The 11,216-nt window shown below is 36.3% G+C and overlaps 3 protein-coding genes across 5 annotated transcripts; 2 read left to right on the top strand and 1 right to left on the bottom strand.

Annotated features, from left to right (window-relative positions):
- Window positions 1-103: 103 nt before the first annotated feature.
- Window positions 104-2,554, bottom strand: LOC107488171 (PGR5-like protein 1B, chloroplastic). Its single transcript, XM_016108865.3, has 10 exons — window positions 2,128-2,554; window positions 1,923-2,041; window positions 1,735-1,831; window positions 1,499-1,599; window positions 1,312-1,368; window positions 1,139-1,215; window positions 915-966; window positions 624-734; window positions 441-538; window positions 104-345 (listed from the first exon to the last, which is right to left on the bottom strand). Exons 1-10 carry the CDS (start codon window positions 2,327-2,329, stop codon window positions 276-278), a joined length of 984 nt encoding a protein of 327 aa, XP_015964351.1. The 5' UTR covers window positions 2,330-2,554; the 3' UTR covers window positions 104-275.
- A 1,435-nt stretch (window positions 2,555-3,989) lies between these two features.
- On the top strand, window positions 3,990-5,682 carry LOC107488173 (leucoanthocyanidin dioxygenase). Its single transcript, XM_016108867.3, has 2 exons — window positions 3,990-4,652; window positions 4,737-5,682. Exons 1-2 carry the CDS (start codon window positions 4,153-4,155, stop codon window positions 5,296-5,298), a joined length of 1,062 nt encoding a protein of 353 aa, XP_015964353.1. The 5' UTR covers window positions 3,990-4,152; the 3' UTR covers window positions 5,299-5,682.
- A 1,629-nt stretch (window positions 5,683-7,311) lies between these two features.
- Window positions 7,312-11,075, top strand: LOC107488175 (uncharacterized). 3 transcript variants are annotated; one of them, XM_016108869.3, is made up of 9 exons: window positions 7,312-7,606; window positions 7,802-7,904; window positions 8,535-8,692; window positions 8,829-9,080; window positions 9,169-9,245; window positions 9,329-9,623; window positions 10,414-10,470; window positions 10,553-10,614; window positions 10,701-11,075. In XM_016108869.3, the coding sequence occupies exons 2-9, from the start codon at window positions 7,814-7,816 to the stop codon at window positions 10,753-10,755; spliced, it is 1,047 nt and encodes a 348-aa protein (XP_015964355.1). In that variant the 5' UTR covers window positions 7,312-7,606; window positions 7,802-7,813; the 3' UTR covers window positions 10,756-11,075. The 3 variants fall into 3 exon arrangements, with proteins under 3 accessions (XP_015964355.1, XP_015964354.1, XP_052118004.1); XM_016108868.3 differs by having other exon boundaries at window positions 7,312-7,510; XM_052262044.1 differs by having other exon boundaries at window positions 7,312-7,510; window positions 8,541-8,692.
- Window positions 11,076-11,216: the final 141 nt, after the last annotated feature.

Below are 11,216 nucleotides of genomic sequence, written 5' to 3' on the forward strand. Positions count from 1 at the left end.
GGCACAATTCTTATATAGGGGATGGGGAATTTGGAGTTGAACTTGATCGGTGACCGTGTTAATTAGGGAATAAGGATCCTGATTGCACTATCTCATCCAGTGGTGTATGAACAATTCTTGGTAATATATGATACACAAAGCTCATATAATTAAAGCTTTCAAGTATGACAGTGGTGGCACATATTACAATAGTGATTTATCACCACTGTTTTCTGAGTTGATAAAATTAGTCACTACCCATTTGTGTGTCTTGTATATATCTTCACGTACTCCACTTAGGAACTGCTTCCTTCTGGTAATGTAATCAATCTTGTAGTTGAATCATACACCAATGCGGTACCACAGCTGAGGATAATGTTAATTTCGATTGTCAGACTAATTATCTATCATAAACAAATATTATTATATAAAATGAGTAAGTGAAGTAGTGGTATACTTACTTTTCACATTTGACTTTGTTGGTGGAATCGCCACTTGAAATAGAAAGTATAGTCCCAAAGAATGAAGTATTTTCAGTACCACAGTTAGGACAGGGACCCTTCAAAAAACAAATTACTTTAGTTTATGGTATGGTATAACACTATAACCTCAAAATATAAACAGTGTTACAGAAATTCTTGTACCTTTAGAATCAAGGAATCCTTTATAATAGCACTTGTAAGTGACTGAGCCAACCACACAAGGAGGGGAACAGCGGCAAACCATGTGAAAATGAAACTAAACGGCTCTGGAAGCTGCATTCAACAATTAACAGTGTATGCATATAAGAGGAATCACTCTCAAAGTCTCAATTGTCTTAGCTTTGTTCATAGTTTTTACTACAAAACCAATTCAGATGCTATTACAACCAACAATCAAACTACATACAGCAAGCAATGGGAGAAGGGAGAAGGAGGAGAAATTAAAGAGCATACCTCTAGAAGATATGTGATCTCGAAACCAGTAAGGTCATCGAGGAAGAAGAACCTAACACATGAATTAAGAAATTTTGAGGCACTAGGAAATTATGCTAACCATGCCAACTATAAGCTGGTTTGTTTCACTCCAAATGGAATATGTGAATCACTATGGATTCTTGAAAAATCAAGGCAGAGCAATAAGTTAAGTTGCTGGGACATGGAAAGAGAGTTATACTTACAATCCTAATGCAACCACAGTTGCTGGGACATTGAGCAGAAACATCTTTAAGTAGTCAACAGATAGGTCACTGTAAACCTGTCGATTGTAGTTACTAGTAAGGACTAAGGAATAAATAAGAATTTGACATGTGAAAAAAATGCATATGGATATGCATATGATAATGATAAGTACCTTTCTACTACGAAGACTGCATCGTGGACCCTCGGCCACAATCTCGCTCCCTTCCATCTAGAAAACAACAGTGGAATCACTGGATATGTACATCTAGTCTATAAATTGCAACTGTATCTCCAAATTTCTCTGCCAGAAAATAATCTACTAAAGTGTTTCATCAACCAAATATATAGCTGTAGCAAACCTTTAGCCTCAATTTCAACTGGTCAAACTCCTTGTCGCTCAGGATTGGTTTTCCAGAAACATAGGCCATGGAAGCTTCCAAGAATTTTTGTTCATCAGAACCTGCACAAATGAACCAAGGAATACTTGAAAAAAAAGATTAAGTTACACGTCAAGAGGAATTCATTCATGTATCATACTATTTTTAGATCAGTAGTTCAGTATCAGGGGTCAGAAAATTAAAGATATGTTCCATACTTAGCATGACAACACTGCTCCCTTCCCACATGAGTTCTTCTTTTAGATTATCAAATTCCTCATTTGACATAATCGCCTTCCCCTCATAATAGAATGCCTGCTCAACAAAGCAGAAGAACAGGGGTGTTTCATAGGACTTAGGGTAAATTTTAAAGAGTTGTTAGGACTTTTAGAGGGGTGTTTCATACTTGGAGTGCTTGAAGAAACTCTTGCTCCATTTCTCCAACTGATCTCTTTTTCTTGTCTATGCTACAATATTGTAGGATTTTGCCATCATCATCAACACCATCATTTTCTTCAACCTTGCCTGAAATGAAAGAGACAATTAGGAACAATAATCAACAGTGTTAAGACCAACCATGATAGATAGATAGATATGAAACAAAAGAAGACCTTGTTGCTGATCGGCAGTGGCCTTGGGGGAGAGCATCAAGAGTCGGCGGCGGAGACATAAGTGGCGGCCACTGACTTGAACAAGGTGGTGGGCACCAAAATTAGCAGAAGAGGAAGAAGAAGTTGAAGATATTGGAATGAGAGGTGTTGGGGTAGGAGCACGAGGGTGTGCCAATGCAAATGCTAATAACTTGCTTGCCATGGTGATGGATATAGTATTACTACAAGAAGATTGCAGTGTTTATGGCAGTGTTATGTAGAACCAGGTGCATTTGGGGAAGTTGGGAGGGTGGTTTTTGTTTGGAGGGAGGGAGAGCGAGCTCAAAGATAAGGCATGAAGCAAACGTGTGGAGGGAGTTGAAACCACTTTATTATTCTTGGTTCCTTTCATTTCTTCAATTCAATTCTCTTCTCGCTTCTGCTGTGTGAGACATCACTTTGGAACTTTGTTTTGATTCACCTTATGTTTTCTCTGACATGTCTTGTGACTTGTGGACTTCATCCTTCACCATGTGTCCACACACAAAAATCTAGCATTCCCTTTGGACCTGGCCACGTGGATGTGTTTTGAAGCTATGTGTTACCCACGTGGCCTTCCACAGTAGTTGCATCCTCCGTGGCTTTCAGTATCAATACACAATGAATCAAAGACAAAGAACAAGTATTAAAGGAGAGAATGTAATCAAAATCAAAATACTATTATAATTCAACACTTCTTAGAGCAACACTAAAGGAAAACGAATAATATGAAGATAATGTTGGATCATTGTAATCTAACTTAACCCGGATCTTCCGATAATATTGATCCCAAATAATATTGAAGCATGGTAACCTCCCCATATTTCTACAATAGTCGTACAAGAGTCAGAATTGGAACAACAAATGTAAATGTGATTGTAAAATTTCATATTTAATTCTTGCTAATTGCATTTTGCTATTAATTCTAAAATAAGAGATGTCTTTTTTTTTGCCTCACTCTATTACTTTATCAATTTCTTCCAGAATTACAACCACAAGTGTCCCTGCAGCTGGTACTAGTAACTGATTCTTCAATAGGATTATTTTTTATGAGTTATACTTATATCTATTTTTGATGATTCTTCTGTAGGATTATTGACTTTGATAAAAATATAATTTTATTAATGGCAATAATATTTAAACATATAATCCCATACACAATTTTGTAAGCGTTTATTTTAATTAATTCTTTTACAATGATAAAAAATATGAATTAGATTCTCAAGCTCTCAGCATATTGATTTTATGTTGAATCAATATTATGAGTTGGAGTCAATTTTTTCATAATAACCATTTTTTAATATTAAATTTTATATTCCAAATTTTAAATTTTAAATTCTGACAGTAACTTTTATATCTTTTTTAAGAAATTAAAATTTAAAAAATAATTTTATAATAAAAAATAACTAATATTAACTAATTAGAAATTAATTTTGTATGTTTATTCTTGCTCTCCATTGAAATCTTTTTCTCCTGGACTATCATGAATTAGCTACAACAATATTACAGTATCAAATGGGCAGCGGAGCATGTGGCTGAGGGTTTTGGTGGCACGCCTCTTACCGTATCAACCGTTCCTTTTCCATCCCCAATTTGTTTGTTTCTTTAAATCGTATATTTACTTTATAACCTTTAATAACCCAGATTATTTTGCTTGTTGGTAAAAGAAGAATCTTGGCGAAGAGACAGATGGGAAGGTTAGGCAAGGTTTTGTGCAATGATGATCATGCTTTAGCTGCCACCCAACCTTTAATGTTTGAATGTTGAATGTTGAGTGGCCGGTTGAGATGTTCACGTGATAACTATCATAATCACATCATATAATATTGTAATATGTCCCACACACTTCTTAAACTACAGAGTCACATACACATCACATATGTTGAAACTGCCTTGAGAAATCTGAATGAAAGGGCGGGTTGTGTATATATAGACAAGATTCATTGCGGACAAACTCATCGAAGAACAAACGATTATTAGCACCTACCTAGATACATATAGGGTACAATGGCAACTAGGGTGGCTTCAAGAGTTGAAAGCTTAGCAAGCAGTGGGATACAATCCATTCCCAAAGAGTATGTGAGGCCACAAGAAGAGTTGACCAACATAGGAGATGTATTTGAGGAAGAGAAGAAGGAAGGCCCTCAAGTTCCGACCATTGACCTCAAGGAAATCGATTCTCCGGATGAGGTTGTGAGAGCCAAGTGCCATGAGACTCTCAAGAAGGCGGCGCAGGAATGGGGTGTGATGCACCTTGTCAACCATGGCATCCCCCAAGACCTCATCGACCGCTTGAAGAAGGCCGGGGAGACCTTCTTCTCGCTGCCGATAGAGGAGAAGGAGAAGTATGCCAACGACCAGGAATCTGGCAAGATTCAAGGGTATGGAAGCAAGCTTGCTAACAATGCAAGTGGACAGCTTGAGTGGGAAGACTACTTCTTCCACCTTGTTTTCCCAGAGGATAAGCGTGACTTGTCCATCTGGCCCAAGAAACCTAGTGATTATACGTGAGTAGTTTGCATCTTTGGTTTGATGAGTAATGGAACCATGTGTCATTAAATAAATATGTATACATGTATGTGTTTTTGCAGTGAGGTTACAAGCGAGTATGCAAGGCAACTGAGAGGACTAGCGACCAAGATTCTTGGGGCTCTGTCTCTTTGTCTGGGGCTAGAAGAAGGGAGGCTGGAGAAGGAAGTTGGAGGGATGGAAGAGCTTCTACTTCAGTTAAAGATCAATTACTACCCTATTTGTCCCCAGCCAGAACTTGCACTTGGAGTTGAAGCTCACACAGATGTTAGTTCACTCACTTTCCTCCTCCACAACATGGTACCCGGTCTTCAGCTCTACTATGAGGGCAAATGGATCACAGCAAAGTGTGTTCCGGATTCCATCCTCATGCACATTGGTGACACCATTGAGATCCTCAGCAATGGCAAGTATAAAAGCATTCTCCACAGGGGTTTGGTCAACAAGGAAAAGGTTCGGATATCTTGGGCTGTTTTCTGTGAACCCCCTAAGGAGAAGATCATACTGAAGCCCCTGCCAGAGCTTGTCACGGATGCAGAGCCAGCACTATTCCCTCCTCGCACTTTTGCTCAGCATATTCAGCACAAATTATTCAGAAAGACTCAGGAAGGTGTCCCTAACTGATGATCGTTATCAGATGATAATAATTATTAAGCATCATCATCATGTGTACTAATACCGAGTTTTTGAAGTTTGTCTATAATAATAGGCTATCCATGAGGCCTCTATTTTACTAGTTTAAGTTGGTTGGCTATTTTGGATTCTCATTTCTCTCTCTGTCTTTTGTTGCCATTTCCTCTAGCAAGGAAGAGTATTGATGTATTTATGTTTTCGGATTTGATTGATACAAGCTGTGGTACGTCATAATCCAAACCAATTTGGTAGGTATATTCTTGGCTTCTTGCAGTTTTTTTTGTTTTTTCTTTTTCTGGTGAAGTATGCTTTTTTTATTTCAAATGTTTGTAATAATTTATTAAGGAATCCAAATTTGTTTTTCCAATCTTGTCCTTCTCTTCCACTCGACCACTCTCCTTCTCTTCCTCCAATTTCATCGTCCACTCCTCATTCTTCATACACTAACCAGTAACACAAACCAATTCTTCTTCTTCTTCTTTCAATCACCATTAGCATCATCAATTCAATTCAATTCACCAAATTCTTTTCCAAACCATTGACATTAGGAAGACATCATTTAAATGTAAAAAATATTAAAGCTCATTTACAAGACCGCAAAAGCATCTTTTCAAGAGTAGATAAATCATAGAGCAGTAAAAACAATAAAAAAAAATTGCAGCTTCAAACACATTGATGTGAGCTGCCACGGCTCATCATAACTACACTTCACATTTTCAACAACACCATTTTTCTTGCAGCAGCAGCAATTAAACTATTTAATACACACACAAGTGGATGAAAGAAAAGGCGACAGTGGCATACTCTAGTTCGGCGGCGCCCCCTCAACACATTGTCACGACTCTTCCCGAGCCACGTCTCCAATCGTCAGAGCCAAACGCGACCTTAGCACCATGATCTCCTCCGTATCCGACGGTGGCAAAGTGGAGAATGCCGTGGTGGGTTTGGAGATTGGAAAATTCGTGGATTTTTTTTTTTTTTTTCAGATCAATTAGACAGCTCTAGTCTTAGGCATTACAAATTCATTCAGACACACAATATTTAAAAGTTTCATCAACTATTTGGGCTTAGCAAATTTCGAATCCGGGTGTACCTAATGCAAGGTATAGAAGATGACAACTTGACCAAAGTCTTCGTGCAAAGTTAATAGATGTTGAAGCTGCGACGGAAGAGGGAGAATTTTTTTTTTTTGTGATGGTCGTAGAAGTAGCTGGCAACCCGGCTGGCCCACCAATTAGGTAGCTTGGGTGTGACAACCTGGCTGGCCCACCAATTTGGTTAGCTTGGGTCTTTTCCAAATCTAAGTCTGGCCCATTTAAGATTTTATCCTTGGGCTGGGCTTTCTAATTAACTATTAAAGGTTTCAATCACAAATCCGGACAAAAATGGGTGACGGCAGGAACATATATTCATAAAAGACTATCCGTCCGAAAATCATAAATGACTATAGCCTTCAGGTCTTTAACTATAGTGTAAAATACTCAAATGTAAATGAAAGGTATAGAGTAATATAATAATTAACGTATATGTAAAAAAATGTTATTTTTATTTACATGGTAAATTTTTTTACCAAAATATTCTTTGGAGGTTGGTTATCAAGAATAAATTGTCAAACTTATTTATTCGAATACAATAACTTGAATATATTATTTAAATCAATTGCTAATTTAAAGAAATAACTAATCATATGAACAAAAACTCAATTTTTAAGACTAAAACTAGTGTGTGTTTTCGTTACATAAAATATATGAAATTTTTTATTAAAAAATCAAATAAAAAATATATATAAAAAATAAAAAATACATAATAATCGTATGAACAAAAATTCAATTTTTAAGACCAAAATAAAAACAAATAAATTAAACTAAAACAAGCAAAAAAATGTATTACAGAAGAACCAAAAACTAATTTATGCACTGAAATTAAAAAAAAAGAAAAATAATAATAGAAAAAAGCAAAGAAGCTAAGATTTTATGAATGAAATAGCTTGGGTGAGAGAAAGGCGTGAGTAGCAGCAGCAAAACACAACACTTCACTTCACTTCACTTGTCACTTCTCACTTCTCACTTCTCACTTGTTATTAGCCATTAGCCGCAGCCGAAGGTGGAAGAAGAAGAAGAAGAAGCAGAATCCGGAGCTGATAACGCCACAGCACAGCTAGGGTTCCCACCTCCCAATCCCACTTCCTTCCTTTTCCCTTATTGTGAGCCTCTCTCTTTCTCTCTCTTCCAACCTCATCTACAATTTCTCGATAACAACATTGATAGCCTCTTCATCTTTGCTTCAAATTTTATAATTGGTACCGTATTTTACTTTACCGGCCTTACTTTTTGAAACCAAGTTGCTCAGTTCCTTTATGTTTTAGAGATATAGCTGTTTGTGTAGAATGGTGTAGCACTCTTATGTTTTCAGCATAGTTGTTTGTTTCCCTTCTCAGTTCTTCTCTCCCCTTTTTAGTGTTTGGTCTAATTAAACATTCACACTTTCATGACAGGTCAATTAGGATATGTCTTCTGATAGTGCAAAGGAAAATGCATCCGTAGTTGATTCTTCGCTCACTGAATGGAAGCATGACATTGGAAATTCAGATGACCCAGGTAGTTGACATATGTTCTATTCTCACCTACATATCTTCTAAATTAAATAGCCTTTATGTTATATGTTGTTTGGATTATCTTTAAGGGATTGAATGAAGGGGATTAAATTATGTATTTAAGATTACAGACAGTCTATATAGGACAAAATGATGGACCCAAAAAAGGATAAAGTTACAACTTTTTAGTCAAGAGTAGTGTTAGGGGGCAGCAGGTTTTGTAATTTGTAGCTATCAATTAGCTATTACTTTTTTTTTTTTTTGCTGGTTAAGTGCTGGCCAGATTTTAATAAAAGTGCTGACTCCTTAGACTTTCTTATTAGTGAAAGCAAATAGCTACCAAACTTTACACTAAGTGTATTCTAGAATCACTGACTTCAATACTAAGAATGATATTAGAGACTAAAAAAAAAAAATCATAAATACAGTTTCGTACCGTCTAATATATGCATACAAGCATGAGCATTTATGCAGTTTTCCTATGATCTTTGTTTCTTTTCATTATGGCAGTAATTTCTTTTTGCTTCTGATTTGTGATTTGTCTGTAAATCTTTTATTAGAGAACTCAAGTTAGTGTATTGAATACATTAATATAATTAGGGTGGTAAAGCTGGACTTTCTCATTGTCAAATAGGTATGAGTATGACAACTGGAACTGGAGTGGAAAGCATATATAATACAAAATATTTTATCATTAAGAGTTTAAATCATCAAAACATCCGTTTATCAGTTGAGAAAGGAATTTGGGCTACTCAAGTCATGAATGAACCCATTTTGGAAGAAGCTTTTCATGTAAGATCCCTGCTTGTCTTGGCTCAAGTTTATTTAAAAGTAACTTCTTATTGGCATTAGTGCAGCAAATAATATATTAAGAAATCACTATAAGTTAAATTGAATTCTCTTGATGATTCTTTGCATGCTTTTGCAGAATTCAGATAGTGTAATCCTTATATTTAGTGTCAACATGAGTGGCTGCTTCCAAGGATATGCACAAATGACTTCCTCCATTGGGTGGAGGAGAGATAATGTTTGGAATGAGGGTAGTGGTAAGGGTAATCCTTGGGGTCGCAGTTTTAATGTCAAATGGCTGCGTTTAAATGACCTTCCCTTTCATAAGACTCTTCATCTGAAGAATCCCTTGAATGACTACAAACCTGTCAAAATTAGTAGAGATTGCCAGGTTGGTTATTATTATTCTATCTTGGATCTTGCAAAATTGTGCTCATATTGCATGACTTTATGAGTCTCTCATCAAGTACCCTTTGCAGGAGTTATCACCAGATATTGGTCTTGCTCTTTGTGAACTCCTTGACGGTAAAAACGAGGTGGATGGCCTGCTGACGAGGTACGGCTTGTTAGAGGTGAAAGATAATGTGCTGTTAACTACACTAGAAAAAGGCTTCTACTTACTGGTTTATGAATTTGCAGTTCATCCACAGATGACTTATATTGGAAAGGGCATCATTCAAAGACATCAGGGGGTTTTGCGGGAGGTGAAGACTATAACTTCCATCCACTCCATTTATCATGGTCAATGTCCCTGCCATACTCTTCCATGCTTTACCAAAATCAAGCTGAGTTAAGTCAATTTCATTCAGCAAGCAATAGATTCAGTGGGACAACAATCACCAAAAGATTGCCTACCACCACTGTGTCATCAAAAGTGTCAGGGACTAAACATGCTCGTTTTAGTTCCTTAACAGAAGATGATTTTCTTGACATGGTATGTGAAATTTTCCTCCTTTATCATGTCAATTGTTTTGTTTGTCTTTTTTTACTTGCAAGTTGTTGTTTTGGTTGTCCTTAAGAATATGATGAATTGCTATGAATTTTACAATTTGAGAAAGTGAAAACCACAATGTGTTGAAACTTGGCATCTGAGCCAGTGAGCTGGTGAGGCTGTGCAAAGGAAGAAAGAAAAATAGTGAAAGAGAAGAAAGAAGAATAAGGAGAGGAGAGAATATGGAAGATAGAGCTGAAGGTTTTCCGTTAGTGTGGCAAAATCACTCCCTGTACTATACAAAGAATGATCTTATTTACAAGTGACTAACAAAATTGTTATTCTAACTAATTGTACAGCTGTAATAACTAGAGTAAAGATATACAATGAATGATGTAACTATGGTAAATAAATGATCTAATTATATACATCTTAGTCATGCTAGCAGAGTTGCTATAATGGATACTCAATTAATCATTAATGAGCTCCAATACAAGGATTGAAGATTCTTTTTTGCTATTATTTATGAAATAACAGGAATATTATGGCTCATGTGGCGTTAACTTGGAAGAGACTCTTGTTAAAAATATAGCCCCTAATCCATATACCTCCCCAGTCTCTTTTGTCAACAGATGTGTAGAGGAATTGTCATTTCCTGCATGTTGTACTCCCCCTCTCCTCAAGTTTCTAGGTGTTTGCATGCATCAACAATGCAGCCCCCTAATCCATATATTAGAATGAAATAAATTATTATGATTCAGATTGTCTCCTGATTTATGTATTTTTAACACAGTCCTATGAAGAATACTTGGAGATCCATAGCAGATGCAGGAAACAATTGTGCCTCGGTGTCAGTATGCAGATAATTGTTATTTCACTATTTTCATGTCTCTATCACATGAATCCATAACTAACCATCTAAGTTCTTACAGGCAGCTCAACCATCTTTCAAACAGACGGAATCATTGAGAAGTAATTCGCATGGTGATTATAGGTAAAAAGGTTTCATCTCATACCAATTGTTTTTTTCAAACCGAAAGTCAATTATGTGATTCCTTAGTGGGTTTTTTTTTTTTCCAGCAATTTGGACGAGTTTGATAGAGACAGGACCAGCTCTCAAAGGAGCAATCAGTAATCTCTGCCTTGGATATAACTGCTCCAACATGGAGACGTTTTGCATCCTGGACTTGTGGAGTTGTCAATCTTAGGGTGGCCCTATTCCATAAGAACTCGTGAAACAAAATTTAATTGTAATTTATCTAGAATTAAGATGTAGTATTGTACCTCTTATTAAGTGAGTAACTCACAGGGCTTAATTGAGTCCTGTTGAGCTATTTGTACAGAATGTAGAATTAGATTGGCAATAACTTTCACTCTATGTATGTAGTTATGTACTTTTCTAATCTGAATAATTTCTGGATAATTGTCTATAAAAAAAATGCTTATTTTGGTTTAGCGAGTGTAAGAAACTCAAATGCTTTAAACGTGCTATGAGATTTTTGGGATTCAGGCGATGTTGAAAATTCAAACATGTTATGAGATTTTAGAATACAAACCTCATGCTCTGGTTTTTTATATTTTCTGTTATGGTAGATC

The sequence above is a fragment of the Arachis duranensis genome, chromosome 5, assembly GCF_000817695.3.
Source record: "Arachis duranensis cultivar V14167 chromosome 5, aradu.V14167.gnm2.J7QH, whole genome shotgun sequence".
Lineage (NCBI taxonomy): Eukaryota > Viridiplantae > Streptophyta > Magnoliopsida > Fabales > Fabaceae > Arachis > Arachis duranensis.